General features: G+C 35.5%; 1 protein-coding gene across 2 annotated transcripts; it reads left to right on the forward strand.

Annotated features, from left to right (window-relative positions):
* Positions 1-204: 204 nt before the first annotated feature.
* Positions 205-16,226, forward strand: akt3b (v-akt murine thymoma viral oncogene homolog 3b). Of its 2 annotated transcripts, none has more exons than XM_048196063.1 (15): positions 205-522; positions 4,181-4,452; positions 4,631-4,756; positions 5,375-5,486; positions 6,909-7,053; positions 7,138-7,269; positions 7,352-7,417; positions 7,534-7,602; positions 8,670-8,792; positions 8,871-8,999; positions 11,338-11,436; positions 11,515-11,630; positions 11,718-11,805; positions 13,086-13,188; positions 13,396-16,226. In XM_048196063.1, the coding sequence occupies exons 2-15, from the start codon at positions 4,407-4,409 to the stop codon at positions 13,479-13,481; spliced, it is 1,440 nt and encodes a 479-aa protein (XP_048052020.1). In that variant the 5' UTR covers positions 205-522; positions 4,181-4,406; the 3' UTR covers positions 13,482-16,226. The 2 variants fall into 2 exon arrangements, with proteins under 2 accessions (XP_048052020.1, XP_048052019.1); XM_048196062.1 differs by having other exon boundaries at positions 205-512.
* The last annotated feature ends 1,009 nt before the right edge of the window (positions 16,227-17,235 follow it).

Raw genomic sequence — 17,235 nt, forward strand, 5'->3', positions numbered from 1 at the left:
CATTTCTTTATTGTATTGTTTTCACAATAAAATGTCGAACAGTTCACTTATTGTTTATATTAATATGCATGCAATTTTAATAATAGCTAAACATGCATGTATTTTGGATATTATTCATCTCTCGCCCAAGTTATTTAGTATTCTTCCAATGCGTAAAGCTTATAATCTGAATATTTATGAGTTCTCACTGACGTTGCCTGCTAACCATCCAATGGCGACGCTTATCTCATGAAAATTAAGAACCAGGCCTTCGCCGTAGTAGGATTCGGGCAAATTCGAGTGCTGGAGACGGGGTGCGCCGTCACCGCGCTTTCTGCATCGGGTTACGCCATTCATCCAGGGTCATTCGGTTCACCGGTGTAACGAAGATGATGGCCACTTCACAGGCGCGCGTGCCTCCGTTTTCCTCATGACCGACCAGCGGCGGCAGCATCATCTGCGTGCGGGTTTGGGTTTGTCTCACACCGGGCTGGCGTGGAACCGATCCCACCGTCTGGCGGAGCGTCTGCCAGGTATTGCGTGGTTCGTGTTGTTTATCTTTCCTCCATCACCGAGCAGCATCACGGACAAGGCCGAGCATCCGCGCTGGAGCATCACTGGCCGCCGGGCGGGGATGCTCCTCGGCCTTACCCGTGATGCTGTTGGACACACGAAGAGCTTATTTATCTATCGCCAACTATTTGAATATAAATAGCTCTGATATTTAATCACAATCACATTGAAATAGCATCCTGCGCGTTATTATTGATGCGCGTCCACCATTTTACGCATTTCGGCCAAATAGAAAACAAGAGCGCGCACATTTCACATCCTTCAGCCTAAATGCATGTGTGTTTGTATTGTTATCACACAGCAGTGTTTTTGCACAGACACTCATATATGTTCATAGGCACGTTTGTTCATGTTCATGGCGAGCTGTCAGTCTGCTGTATTTATTATCATGGCGATGGATTATATAACAGCAGCTCAATATGACACAAAAGCCGATGCTTCATTGTGTTTATTGTGATTTGTCATGTTAATTGCTGTCACATCCGTGTGTGTGTGTGTGTGTGTGTGTGTGTGTGTGATGCCCAACTGTGTCCGCCATTGTTTTTGTTGACATTGGTTTGGGTGGCTTCTGTTGTTTAGACATCTCATTTATCTTAACAACATGAATTATGCATTAATTTTATTTGAATACAAGTCATAAAAATGAGCCTCTTTTATGAAGAATATGTTTTCATTTTCAGATTTTAAAGTCGTTTGATGTTTTGTTTTGTTTGTTTTTTTTTGTTTTTTTGTGGGACTTGAAATCAAAGGTTTTTGTGGTGAAACTGAAAAAAAAGCCTTAGAAAAATAATGTATTGTAATATTTTATTATAATTTCTGTTTTTTTTTTTTTTTTTTTTTAAGAAAACAAAACTTGTGTGGTGTAATCAATGTGCAGGGAGCCATTTTGTTGTCATGTGACAATAAAAACATAAAACAGAGGGCCGCTTTAGACCTTGGTGACTGTGATATCACATTTGACCTTTTTATGGAATGGTACGGTTAGTTTAGGAGAAACAATATGAAAATGTCTTGATATTTTGAATATTAAATTATTCATGTTTTTAAAGAATATTCACTACCTTGAAAATGTATTACTTCTTTTAAAAGATAATGATCAAACAGTATAGCCTTAAAATATTTTGGGTGATCAAAACCTCAGAGAACATCAAAACCTTTATAGAAGGATAATCAAAATAAACTGTTTCTGAAAATGTCAGGCATCATATCCGAACGGCATGCATTTAGTTTCACGTGTGAATGATTCTTTTCTTGGCATCCTGAATGCATGTGTAATGTTACTGGGGCAGGTGTCACATGTGTGATGATTATACATATTCATGATGGTACAGTGTGATTTCATGTATTGTTCATTTAATAAAGGGGAGTTATTGTGGATTATGGAAAGTGCATGGGTTTACAGCAGCAACTAGACGCAGAGATGTTTAAATATAAAAAGAGTGTGAGGTGCCTGTGTTCCCAGATGCTCCAGATTTACTTTGCTATAGACTAGCTGAGGTGTAGATGAGAACAAACAGAAGCGTGAGACATTGTAAGGATTGTTTCTAGTGTTCTGAGATTCTGAGGTTGATTCCAAGGTCCATATGTCGATTATAAGGCTGATTCTGAGATTTTGAGTGTTCTATGTTTGATTCTAAAATTATGCTAAAAAAAGTTCTAAGATTTTAAGTTTGATTTTAGGGGCGATTATATGACAATGTTTTCAACTAAAAACAGAAAACTTTTGCCGTTCATATACATGACAAATGCATACAGATGCGTATTATGTATTCAGTCTATACAGGCACGTAGTGTTTCTTTACTACCATCGCACATCGCCAACTACTGGCCTGGCATTAGTAATACAGCAGTTTTAGTTGTTTTCTTGGATCTGTGTGAACGGATCGGGGATCGTTCTGACAACGTTGTCATCTGTACATGAAAAACGCAAAGGAAAAACTTCAGTTTTTAGTACATTGTTGATGTGCAAACGTACCCTAAGTTGCAAGGCTGATTGTGAAGTGAAGTGAAATGGCTGATTCTGAGACTGATTCATAGTTTAGTTTGATTCGAAGATGATTTTACTCTTGATTCTTTACTAAAATTCTGATTGTGTTGTTGAATTATAGAATTATCGAGAAGTCTAGTCTGATTCTATGGTTTCTATTTGAAATACTTTATCATTCTGAGATTCAACAGCTGATTCTGATGATTCATTAAAGCCGCGCACACACTTAACGATTGTAAGGCCGATTATGAATGTAAATTGATACTTATGACTGATCGCACTTAAACGCGTCCAGTCGTGTTCAGTCTGCGATTACAGTCGGTGTTCAAATTCCATGTGTAAGTATTTAAATCGGCTTCAGTCGCAGGAAACAATCGCTTGTATGTTCAGCACAGTCTTAGAATGTTTTAGCTAGTCGTTAAATGTGTGCCCGGCTTAAGAGGTTTAGATGTTGATTAAAATGTCCCATTGTTCATTATTTTTTTTTTTTTCTTTCTAATTCTAATTTTGATTTGCAGGTTCTTAAATTCATTCTAAGACAGATTCTGAGGTTATGATGTTGATTTTAAGGTTCTAAGATTGATTGTAGAAATCCAAGGTTGGTTCTAAGGTTGATTCTGAGGTTGTAATGATGATTCTGAGATTTTAAGGTAGATTTTAAGGGTTTCATGTCCAATTCCAAGATGATGCTAAACAAAATGACAAAGTTTTAAGATTAAAGTGATAGTTCACCCAAAAATGAAAATTCTCTCATCATTTACTCACCCTCAAGTATTTCCAAACCTGTATGAATTTCTTTGTTCTACTGAACACAAAAGAAGATATTTGGAAGAATGTTTGTAACCAAGCAGATCTCGTCCCCATTGACTACCATAGTATATTTTTCCTACTATGGTAGTTTATACAGGTTTGGAACAACTTGAGGGGAATTAAATGATGACATAATTTCCATTTTTGGGTGAACTATCACTTTAAGTTCCAAGTTTAATTTTAAGACAATTGTCAGGTTTATTGATTGGTTGAATTTTGATTATAAAATTTATTCTAATGATGTAAGATTCTGTGATTGATTCATAGTTTTTTTAGTGGAATGTCAGATGACTTTAATGTTGAGTCTATTTGAATTTGAAATTGCAATTATATGGTTTCTATTTCTAACAGGGTTCTAATATTTATTTTATCCTTCGATAAGGTTAATCAGTTCATTCTGAGATGATTTGAGGTTGTGATATTGATTTATTATGGGGTTCTACTGTATAAAATTCTAAATTACATTCTGAAGTTCTTATGTTGATTGAGTTCTATGACTGATTCCGAGGTTCCAGTGTTGGTTCTAATGTCATTGGGTTCATTGTAGAGTTATTTGATTGGTTGTAACATTTAAAGGTGCTGGTTCTAAGATTCTGCATTTGGAGTTTTAAGATTAATTCTAAGGTTCTAAAGCGTTCAGAGGAGAGGCACACATCGCATCAGCATCCAGTGTGAGAGAGGAAGAGAAGGCCACGGGAAGGGGCGGGAAATGTTTCCCTGCTCCTAACAATGACTTTATTTCACATGGAAGTGTGTGTGTGGGAGAGGGGGAGAAGCGGAAGAGAATGACCCGTGTGTGTGTGTTTTCTCTGTTTTGTTGTTTCCTTCCAGGCTGAGTCACCGTTGGAGTGTCTGAAGGGTCGCGAGAGAGAGAGTGAAAGTGAAGGAGGAGGCTGAGACGTTACATCACAACGTGGCAGAGAAAGTGAGAGGAAGAGTGTGAGAGAACAGGAGAGCAAATCGAGACGGGCGTAAGGGAGAGCGAGGGAACAGGACACAACCACCAGCAGGAAGTCGAGCACTTGACTGACCCTTGAACTCTGACCTCGGAGCCAACATGAACGACCAGAACGTAGTGAAAGAGGGATGGGTGCAGAAGAGAGGTGAGAAATAACCGGTGCATTGAAGTCTTGATGGGAGTTGACATATATATATATATATATATATATATATATATATATATATATTGTTATTATACTGCCGTGTCTGTGAATATCGCATGTTTTCTCATACATGTTCGTTGTTTTTCTGTGTGCTTGATCATTTTTATTGGTTCTTCAGGTGAATACATCAAGAACTGGAGGCCGCGGTACTTCCTGTTAAAGACGGATGGGTCGTTTATTGGATATAAAGAGAAGCCGCAAGATGCAGATTTAGCGTATCCGCTCAACAACTTCTCTGTCGCCAGTGAGTTTCTCTCATTATCAAACTTAATTAAATGAAATCAAAAGGTTTTATGGCTTTTAGACCATACATATGCTAGTGCAGGTGTTTTCAATGTTTAGGTGACCTCCAAACATGAAGATCACTATCAAAATATGAAATATATGCACTTTATAACAACCCATTTATACTGTGAAAAATTAAAATATTATAAAGATATAAAATATTATTTGGAAAAGATTTACTTTAGTTTTCATTGTATGTATTCTCTCAGAATAAAATAAATTAATGTATGATTAATCTCATGATTTCCAAACAGAAATTATTTATTTATTTATTGTTAGATTAATTTTAATTTTTAATTAATTAATTAATTAATTAATTAACCTATTTATTTATTTATTTAGCTGGCTAATTAGTTCATATTTTTTAACATTTATTTTCTCATAATATTTTTAATTTGTGATATCAGTGTGTCATGTTTTTGGCAAACCCTTCAGAACAATTTACTGTTCTCCAGATCCATGACTCAGATCATTCAAAACAAACTGATTCTATTAGAGCGTCACGTGCTGATGTCATCCGCATGAGCTGATGACATCGTTATTCCATGTAAACATCTTTCATCCTCTCACTCGTCAGAGTGTCAGCTGATGAAGACGGAGAGACCGAAGCCCAACACCTTCATCATCAGGTGTCTGCAGTGGACCACTGTGATCGAGCGCACCTTCCATGTGGACTCGCCCGACGAGAGGTACGACACGCCCTGAACGGTCACATTTAACACATTACAGTTCACAAGTTTAGGGGTTGGCAATACTTGTTTTTTTTTTTTTTTTTTTAAAGAATTTAATACTTTTATTCAGCAAGGATGCATTAAATTGATCAAAAGTGACAGTAAAGACATTTATAACATTACAAAAGATTACAAGCTAATTAGCTATGTTTGCATCAAGATATTTTTATGTGCATTTTGGGATATCGAGGGGAAAAAAAAGCTGGATGGAAACGCCAAGATGCTCATACATTTTAAAAGTTTGCATAAAAAAACTTCTGTTCAAGTTTTTATCCAATAAGACGTGCATAAACTACAAAGGAAACACATTTACTGAATAAATCCCTCAATGTGCAACAAAAAACTTGTGTAACTTTGCCTCAACAGGGGATTTGATTGGATAACTAGACTAACTAGTGGACCAATCGCATCACAGCATCTCAAATGTTTGTTTGGTCATTCTGAAATGCCTGAGCCAAAGTCTGTCATCGGAATGATTTGGTTTAAATCTCTCCCAGAAGCGTCTCGCACGATTGTGTTCTCAAACACCAGCATCCGAATGCAAGAGAACCTGACAGTGTTTATTGCATTTCGTCTGCGCACTCTGAGACACTAATTTATAATGGAGGGTAAAAGAGCCTGATTGCATTACAAAATCCATTTTTATTACAGATATTTTACGCCAATTTCCCAGGAAGTGATTTTGTTCTCTTGAACACATGGGATGGAAACGCTATTTTATTCGCAAATGTTTTATGCAACATTCCAATTTTGTGCACAAGTTAAATTAAATTATTAGGAAACATAGGTATTGATAATAATCAGAAATGTTTCTTGAGCAGCAAATCATCATATTAGAATGATTTCTGAAGGATCATGTGACACTGAAGACTGGAGTAATGATGCTGAAAATTCTGCTTTTTATAAATTACATTTTAAAATATTCACACTTAGTTATTTTAAATTGTAATAATATTTCACAATATTACTGTTTTACTTTAATTTTGATCAAATAATTGCAGCCTTGATGAGCAGAAGAGATTCTTTCAAAGACAATTAAAAAAAAATCGTAACGACCCCAAACTCAACAATAGTGTATGAAGACTTAAAGGTACTGTTCACCCAAAAATCAAAAGGATGCTAAAATAAGAAAATAACTACTTTCCAATAAAATTGCATATGTAAAGTAAAATTAATTCAAGATGATTCTCTGAAAACAAGGCTTATTATCTTGGTTCTCAAGGAAATTGTTCTTGTTTTAAGGATGTTCAGATAGTGGTAAAAAAAATATTTTACTTTTCACAGTTAATCTCAGTATGGTCAGATATCAGCTGATTAATCGGCCTGGCCGAAATATCGCTTTATCACAACTGATTGCTCATTTGTTTCCTTGGTAACAAGGGACGAGTGGGTCGAGGCTATTCAGATGGTGGCGGACAAGCTGGCCAAACAGGAAGAGGAAGGAATCCTGTGTAGCCCCATCTCTCAGATCGAAAACGTCAATGAGGAGGAGATGGACACGTCAACCAGTCATCACAAACGAAAGGTTAGAGAGATGGTGGTGGGCTGCTGGACCAACCTGGTTTAACGTGCATGTGGTCATTCTAACCGGCTCTCTCTTCTCGGACAGACAATGAATGACTTTGACTATCTGAAGCTGCTGGGGAAAGGCACGTTTGGGAAGGTGATTCTAGTGCGAGAGAAAGCCAGCGGCACATATTATGCAATGAAGATCCTGAAAAAGGAGGTTATTATTGCCAAGGTACGAGACCTGCTGCTCTGAGAACAGACCGAGCTGAGAAACGATGGGAAAATCAACATCTCTCTCTCTCTTTCTCTTTCAGGATGAAGTGGCTCACACGCTCACGGAGAGCAGAGTCCTGAAGAACACGAGGCATCCGTTTCTAACTGTGAGTGATGCCGCAACGTATAATCACACTCCTCAGACATTTAAATAAACAGTCCTTGTTTAAAAGACATTTAAAATAAACAATCCTAATTATTCATTGTTTTGTCTTACATGCAGTCGCTGAAGTACTCATTTCAGACGAAGGATCGTTTATGTTTTGTTATGGAGTATGTGAATGGAGGAGAGGTAAATGTTTTCATTTATTTTAAACTTTCTTTTACATTTTTAGAACTTCAAAGGTTCAAAAAGAGAAAGTTCAAAAGTTACATTTCTTTGAACATTCTCTCTAGCCTTTGAACTTTTTTAAACATTTCAAAGCCTACAAAATTTCTTTCCGGCTTTCAGACTTTCTTTAAAATTTTCTTACAAACTTTTAGACTTTCTTTTGAACTTTTCTTTCCATATATCAAACTTCTTTCTGAAACTTACAAACTTTTTTTTTCTTCAAATTTTGGATTTTCTTTTTATCTTTCCCCAAATTTCAAAATTACAAAGTGTTGTTCTTTGTCAAACATCTGTCCTTCTGACCTTCTAATCTTTGAACTTCTGAATCATTCTTTTAAGCCTTTTTTTGAACATTCTCTCTAGTCTTTGAACTTTATTTCAAACATTTTAAAGATTACAGAATTTCTTTCCAGCTTTTAAACTTTTCATCAATGATATAAATCACTTTTCGACTTTCTTTTGAACTTAGCTTTCCAAATATCAAACTAATTTCCAAACGTTTTCTTTTCAAATTTTGGATTTTCTTTTTATCTTTCTCTCCAAATTTCAAACTTCCTTTGGAACATTTTCAAATTTACAAACGTTTGTTCTTCTGACCTTCTTTTTCTCTAATATTTGAACTTTTTCAAACATTCAAACAATTTACAAAATTTCTTCCAGCTTTCAAATTTCTTTAAAATAATTTCAACTTTTTCAAAATTATTTTTCTTAATTGTCTTTCAAAATTGTAGTGTTTCTTTCTACATTTCAAATTTCCTTTAAAACATTTTCAAACTTTTATCTTTCCAACTTTTGATGTTTTTTTCAAACATTTCCTTCCAAAGTTCTAAACCATCTTTTGAACTTTCTCTGCAACTTCTGAACTTTCTTTTGAAGATATTTAAATGTAAATTCCTTCTTTGCAACATTCAGCCTTTTTTCTTTTGAATTGTCATCTTTCTTGCTTTATTTCAAATGTTCGTTCTCTATGTATGTCGGTGTGATGCACATTTAGATTTGTGAATTCTTTTTCTTAATTGTTGTTGCAGTTGTTTTTTCATTTGTCGAGAGAACGCGTGTTTTCGGAGGATAGGACCCGTTTCTACGGCGCTGAGATCGTTTCTGCGTTGGATTACTTGCACTCTGCGAAGATTGTTTACCGTGACCTGAAGGTGAGCAGAACACAGACTAGTTTTCATCCTTAAACCTTACCATTATTAGCTGAACATAAGATTTGTGTGTTTTTCCAGTTGGAAAACTTGATGTTGGATAAGGACGGTCACATAAAGATCACTGATTTCGGCTTGTGTAAGGAGGGCATCACAGACGCCGCTACCATGAAAACGTTCTGCGGGACTCCGGAGTATCTGGCCCCTGAGGTACGGGACACAAACGTGTCAGGGACGTGTTTTATCTCTTTAAACTCAGCACAGGAAGCCCTCTGTACCGTGGTAAATTTAATATAGATGACTGTTTAATCTCCGTCTGTCACAGCCGGAACAGGTTAGCAGGAACAGGGTCACACATTAGCTGTGCTTTTTAACGTCCGTACAGAAATAGACAAACAGCAGGCTGTAGACAAGACTGAGCAGCTCATGGGTAAAAATAGAGTGATCAGACAGGAAACGTAACAGTGACCTGCTGGCCGTTTTCATTGCTGTTTAAGCTCCTCTTTAATGATGAAATGAGAGTACAGCATTTATCATAAACAATGCTGTTGCATATGGATGCTGTAACACTTGTGACTCATGCTAATACTGATGTCATGATGTAATGTAATTATATGTCAGGCTGTTTTTCCATCATTTGAGTCATTTATCTGGGTTGGATGACCTCAGAAATTGACATAAACACTGATGCCGCAGTAATGATTGACTACTGATATTAGTATTGTTGGGTTCAAATGACTGCTAATAGTAATTAATCAAGTTCTTTAAGGTAATTCGACATTATTGATTGGGTTTTGAAAGACAATGTAATTGTTTCTGGATCAGCCATCAGAGAGTAATATAACTTGATTATTGATCAGATATCAGAGGATAATATGACTGGTCATGGATCAAATATTAAGATAATGTCCATAATTCATTTTTGATCAGTTATTGGAGGATAATGTGATTATTGATGAAGAATTGGAAGATATTAATGCATTTCTGATCAGTTATTGGAGGCTAATATAATTATTAATGAAGAATTGGAAGATATTAATGTGTTTCTGATCGGTTATTGAGGCTAATATAATTGTTAATGAAGAATTGGAAGATAATAATGTGTTTTTGATTGGTTATTGGAGGATAATATAAATATTATAGAAGAACTGGAAGATATTAATGTGTTTTTGATTGGTTATTGAGGCTAATATAATTGTTAATGAAGAATTGGAAGATAATAATGTTTTTGATCAGTTATTGAGGCTAATATAATTATTAATTAAGATATTAATGTGTTTTTGATCAGTTATTGAGGCTAATATAATTATTAAAGAAGATTTGGAAGATATTAATGTGTTTTTGATTGGTTATTGAGGCTAATATTATTAATTAAGACATGAATGAGTTTTTGATCAGTTATTGAGGCTAATATAATTATTAATGAAGAATTGGAAGATATTAATGTGTTTTTGATTGGTTATTGAGGCTAATATTATTAATTAAGACATGAATGAGTTTGATCAGTTATTGAGGCTAATATAATTATTAATGAAGAATTGGAAGATATTAATGTGTTTTTGATTGGTTATTGAGGCTAATATTATTAATTAAGACATGAATGAGTTTTTGATCAGTTATTGAGGCTAATATAATTATTAATGAAGAATTGGAAGATATTAATGTGTTTTTGATCAGTTATTGAGGCTAATATAATTATTAATGAAGAATTGGAAGATATTAATGTGTTTTTGATCAGTTATTGAGGCTAATATAATTATTAATGAAGAATTGGAAGATATTAATGTGTTTTGGATCTGTTATTGAAGCTAATATAATTATTAATGAAGATATTAATGTGGTTTTTTTGATCAGTTATTGAGGCTAATATTATTAATTAAAACATGAATGAGTTTTTGATCAGTTATTGAGGCTAATATAATTATTAAAGAAGATTTGGCAGATATTAATGTGATTATTGATCAGTTATTGATGCTAATATAATTATTTAGGAAGATCTGAAAGATATTAACGTGTTTTTGATCGTTAATGGAGGCTAATATAATAATTATTAATGAAAATATTAATGTGATAATTTATTAGTTATTGGTGGCTAAAACAAATAATGAAGAACTGGAAGATATGAATGTGAATAATGTGTCAGTTATTGATGCTAATATAATCATTTATGAAGATCTGAAAGATATTAACATGTTTTCGATCGGTTATTGAAGCTAATTTAATTAATGAAGAATTGGAAGATATTAATGTGATTATTGCTGAGGTATTCAATGTGATTGTTAATCAGGTATGTTATTGTGTGGATCATATGTGGGAGGATAAATTATAATGATTAGTTATCAGATCACTTTTTTCGATAACACAAGTGTGCAGGGGAGGGATAATCTGAAGATATGAAAGTATCTGGTAATATTAAAGTGGTTTTTTTATTATTATTGATCAGGCATTTGAACATAATGAGACTGTTTCAGGATGAGGTGTTCGAGCATAATGTGTTGTTTTGTACGATTGATCAGGTGTCTGAGTGTAATGTGATTGTATTGAACAGGTATTGGAGGACAATGATTACGGGAGAGCCGTGGACTGGTGGGGTCTGGGAGTCGTTATGTATGAGATGATGTGTGGACGCCTTCCCTTTTATAATCAGGTACAGTATGACTCATTGTAACCGTAACAACACAACACATGATTTCTCTTGTATAAGCTGACATGCATCTCTCTTCAGGACCATGAGAAGCTGTTTGAACTAATTCTGATGGAGGAGATAAAGTTTCCCAGAACCCTCTCTGCAGACGCCAAGTCTTTACTGTCTGGATTACTCATCAAAGACCCCAATAAGAGGTCAGTGTGTGAGTGTAGGATCTGTAAATCTGTTTGTGTATCATGTGTGACCTGAATGAATATTAATGTGCCGTTTATTCTCTTAAGGCTCGGAGGAGGTCCGGATGATGCTAAGGAAATCATGAGACACAGTTTCTTCACAGCGCTGGACTGGCAGGACGTCTATGACAAAAAGGTACATGTGCACTTGCAATGGAAATCTATAGGTCGAGGACATAATAGAGGGTTTAAAAGCAGAAACGTGACTTGTTCACTACCATTTAAAAGTTTTTTTTTTTTGAAAGAAATAAATACTTTTATTAATCAAGGATGCATTAAATTGATCAAAAGTGACAGTAAAAGACGTTTATAATGTTACAAATGATTTCTATTTCAAAAAATGCTGTTCTTTTGAACTTTCTATTCATTAACTCCTTAAACCCGAAGTGTATCGCCGACAGTACACCACTCCCAAACCCCAAAACATCATACAGTTCAGAAAGTCATGTGTCATATGTCATTTGAAAGGTCTCACGGAGTAGAAAACAAAAAGTATAATTGTTTTGGGCTTTGACTAAACTTGAGCGAGTTTTTATACATGAAGCTCCACAAGACCCATATGTAAATAATATACTGATGCTGCATTTATATCACGATTTCGCTTGTAACTTCATGAAACATGCTCCGATTGTGGAAAATGGCACATCGTTATTTACAGCAGATTCTCACGATTAAAATCAACATAATCCAACGTGTCGATCACAAGATATTCCTCACAGAGTTACGACACATTTAACCCCACAGGCACACATAGCTAAGTAAATGTAGCAAATGTAGCTTTAACGTGGCATTTTTGATTATAACTTCAAGAAACATGCATAGATCGGATGGCATATCATTACTTACAGTGGATGCTACTGATTGAAATGAGTCCAAAATCAACATAATCCATTGCATCGATCACAAGATATTCCTCATGGAGGAACAATTTTTTAAAAATGCCCATTAGGGGGTGACAACAAAAAGGCTACCTTGGATCCAAATTCTGTAACTTTTGATTTCTCAATGCTACCACCACAAAATTTGATCCAGATGCAGATGTAGGAGAGCTTCAACAAAATAGAATTGTCCTCCTAACTTATTCCCTTCCTAAGTTAATGCATGTCAAATAATAAAGGTAAAATTATAATATATATATATATATTGTATTTTATCAGCAGTTTCTCAGCATGAGAATATCCAAATGTAATGATGTTTTGTTTTTCTAAAAGTAGAAGTTTTCTATCAAACGATACATACTTTTTCACTCTCTTTGCTGTAGTTTTGGAGTTATGAGTCTTTACTTTTGTGAATGTCACTCAGAAAAAATAAACTCTTAAGCACTTAAAATGTTAAAGATTCGTATTTGTTTATTCATTCATACATAATTATGTATAATAAGCTGCTTTCTCTCTCTCCGTCATGTCTCTTGTCCAGCTGGTACCACCGTTCATGCCCCAGGTATCATCTGAAACCGACACCAGGTATTTTGACGAGGAGTTCACAGCGCAGACCATCACCATCACACCTCCAGAGAAGTGTGAGTGCACAGTTTTCCTTCCCTCCCTCTCTCTCTCTCTCTCTTTTCCTGTAGACTGGCTCCTCGTGGCAAAGGAAGAGGAAGCTACACACACACAATGAAAGAGCCATGCTTTTCCATCAAGCGTATCACTGTGAAAATCTGCATAGCGCTTATCGCGTTCATTCGGCCGTCAATGTGTAATGTTTCTCTCTTCCTCTTCTGCAGATGACGAGGACGGGATGGACTCGGCCGATAGCGAACGGAGACCACATTTCCCACAATTCTCGTATTCAGCCAGCGGGCGGGAGTGATGTCATCAAATGCCACCATTTAAGGAGCCCCGCGTAGCCATGCTAGAAAGAGCCCCCCTCTCTCTCCCCCTCCGTTTAATTACCGATAGTCATAGCGAGTTGTTTTTGTTGCTTTCTGTTCATTTTTTTTTTATTTTATGTGGGACTTTAAAGGGGTTTTGCACAGTTGGGTGAGACTTGAGCTAGTCGACCCACATTTAAAAAGTCTTGTACACTTTCAGCTTGTTGTTTACAGATCATGGACGGTGTTTTTTGGGAAATATGATCAGTATTGTTGAAGACCTGGAGCATTTTTTTTTTTTTTTTTTTTTGCACTTGTTTGAAAGAGCCGTTGTGGGGAACAAACCAAAAATGTTGCCTTATGTGTGTGGATCTCATCAGACAGACAGACAGACATGTAGTTGGGGTTATTAGATGCAGCAGTAGATCTGTTCCTGTGAGGCTCACCAATTTAATTTTGTTCCTGATTTTTAACACACACACATCCTCTGTCTGAGGCGTTGAAGAGTTTTGTTTCTCACTTTTGGTAAAAATGAATTCTAAGAAAGTGGGAAAAAGTATGTCAGAGGACACTAGTGTTAATATTTGCATATTTTCTTTATAGTTTTTATCCACACGCTCTGATATGAAGGTTTGAGTTCAAACACTACCATACAACAAACTGCCGTTACTGTAAAGGTCTCTCAGGCAATTCAGAGCACAAGTGTGAATCTCACGAAACCGTCAAGAACATGTCTGTCATATTTCACTGCAAAATCATGAAGAAAAAAAATTATATTTTGCATGAAGACAAATATTTTAAGCATCACTAGCATGTTTTTGCATCGCGAAGTTATTTTCATGACAATTTCCTCCCATGTTCTCATTACCGTAATGCAAAGAAAATCTCATTCTCATTACCGTAATACAGTAAAATTATAGTATAATATTATTTTAATGTAATAATAAAATACATTATATTAAAAATTACTAAATAACACTTTACAGTACAGTTTCATTTGTTAGCATTAAGTTATCATGAAATAACAATAAACAATAAAACTACAGCATTTATTAGTCTTAATGTTAATTTCACCATTTACTAATACATTTTTAAAATTTAAAGTTGTATTTGTTAACATTAATGCACTGTGAACTAACATGAACAAACAATTGCATTTTTATTAACTAACATTGACAAAGATTATTAAATGTTGTAAAAATAAATTGCTCACTGTTAGTTCGTTAACTAATCTTAACAAATGAACCTTATTGCAAAGTGTTACCTGTATTTTTATCTTTTTGTTAATTATTGTACTGACTTTGCTGATTCAAATAAAAATAAGAAAATATTTTTATAGTAAAGCAGTAAAAAGTTCAATAACTACCCTAATAAAAATCAGCAAAGTAGTGGGAATTAGAAACGACTGCAAAATAAAACATTTGGATGCGTTACGGTAATGATGTTTTTTTGCATTATGGTAATGAGAATTTGCGGGTGCATAATTGTCATAAAAATAACGTCACAATGCAAAAAATCATAATGGTCCGAAAAAATAGACTTCATCTCTTTGTAAAAACCTGACACATAATTTCTTATTTTCTTTTGATTTTTGGGCTGAAATATGACCTGCACATGTTTTTCGTGAGATTCACCTATAAATCTACCCACCGACGGGGTGAAATCTGCCCAGATGTGATTTTTATGACTTTGTCCTTCTCTGCTCACCTCTGAAATGGACAGTTTTAAACGTTCTACGCTCTCCAGACCCGAGAAGCGTCAAGGACAAACGTGTAAAGACTCATTTTGGGTGGTGTTTCACCACTACTGTACAGAGCAACAGGTGTGTCTCTCTCACCAGCACAGAGAGAGACCAATCAACCACTGACCCTCACTTCTCACCACACAGAGAGAAAACCTAATGTTGGACTATTCCAGAAGATGTAAATACAAACCTCTTGCTCTCTTTTTACCGTTATTGTTACATTATGATTATTTTTTTTGCATCGAGAACTGTCTCCATAGCTGTGGAAATCTTATGGACGTGTGATGTCTGCGTTTGGAATCAATACCAAGTCAGAACACAGACTCATTATATGTGCAACTGAGCCATGCAATACCAGTGTGAATGACCCTTGACCCTGGAGCCGCCCCTCCTCTGTGTGATGTACATATGCAATGCCTTCTGTTTGTGACGACAGGCACGTGACGGTTATTGTGTGTGGCAATATATGAATTGAAAAATATTTCCTGAAATGACACAAAATCATTGGAGGAATGACGAGTTGCTTTGGTTTCAATCCCATCCTGTTTGTACCCAATCCAGTGAACGTTTTGGAAACTGCCGTTGTTCATTGCGGTTCTTCATAGCGAATGATATGAGTGTGTGTGATTGTTCGTTCAAGTTTCAGTTGTTATTTTCACGCTGTGACGCATTCGGTCAAGCTAACAGGAAATCCTCATTGGGTTTTCTAATGTTGTTCCGATGACTGAGTTTGTTTTTGTTTTCTCGTTTTGTTTTGTTTTTCAGCGTATTTTTGTACTATAGATGTAATTTAGTTGTATTTATTTTCGTATGTTGGGATGAAGGACGCTGTCAGCCGCGTTTATTAAGTGCTCTCTCTCCCTCATTATTTTTTATACCTTTCCTTTAGTCGTTTGCCTGTTTTGTTTCATACCAAAACTCTAGGGCAAGTGCCATGTAGAGGACTTGCATTGCCATTTGGTAGTATTTATTTTAAGTTATATTAAAATGTTCAAATTTCCCAGTTGGTTCATGTGGTATTATTTTTCTAGATTTAAGTTACATGATGTTTTAATGCTGCATCTCTATACTTGTGTGTACCTACATAAAATTAGGCCTAACATATTTTTTAAAGGAGTGGTTGATTAGGATTTCACTTTTGTAACTTTAGTTACTATGTAATGTTACTGTTTGATCATAAACAACATCTGCAAAGTTACGACGCTCAAAGTTCAGTGCAAATGGAAATATTTTCTTTTAAAGAAATCACTTTAAGGACTACAACAAGCTTCTTCCCAGGTTAGTGACATCACAAACCCTAAAATTTACATAAACCCCGCCCCCGAGAACACACAACAAAGGTGGGTGAGGCCATGTTGGGCTGCTTTAGAGAAGAGGAAGAGTTGTTGTAGTACAGTGTTGTTGCCATGCCGTCATTTTACGCCGGACTGCTTCACAAACGAGGGTCAATTCAATGCTAGATTTGCACAAAAGATTAACATGACGGCACATGCTAGTCGATGAGTTGAATCATCTCCACAGCAACTACATAAATTTATCCACTAACCGTTCAGGAAGTCCAGTTTCATTCTAAAAAGTTGTAACTTCTTCCTGAGTCTCTCCATCAGTGTCCGACTCCGTTTTGAACAATGTAAGGCTGAACACCGTTACTGACAATCCTCATTTTGGCTGCATGAGATTCTCCAGCTTTGTTGTTGTTGAGCAACTGAAGTATGGGCTGTTAAAGCTCCACCCTCTTCTGGAGCAGCAGCTCATTTGCATTTAAAGGGACACACACAAACGGTGTGTCTTTTCTTGTACCCAAATAGGGGCAAATTTGACAAGCTGTAATAAATGATCTGTGGGGTATTTTGAGCTGAAACTTCAGACACATTCTGGGGACACCAGAGACGTATATTACATCTTATAAAAGGGGCATTATTGGTCCCCTTTAAGGATAATAGCTAACAGTTTTTAAGAGAAGCTTAAATAATGACAAATTTAACAATATTTTTACATTTTATGAGTGT

This window comes from Megalobrama amblycephala, linkage group LG7 (genome assembly GCF_018812025.1).
Source record: "Megalobrama amblycephala isolate DHTTF-2021 linkage group LG7, ASM1881202v1, whole genome shotgun sequence".
NCBI classification, from domain to species: Eukaryota; Metazoa; Chordata; class Actinopteri; order Cypriniformes; family Xenocyprididae; genus Megalobrama; species Megalobrama amblycephala.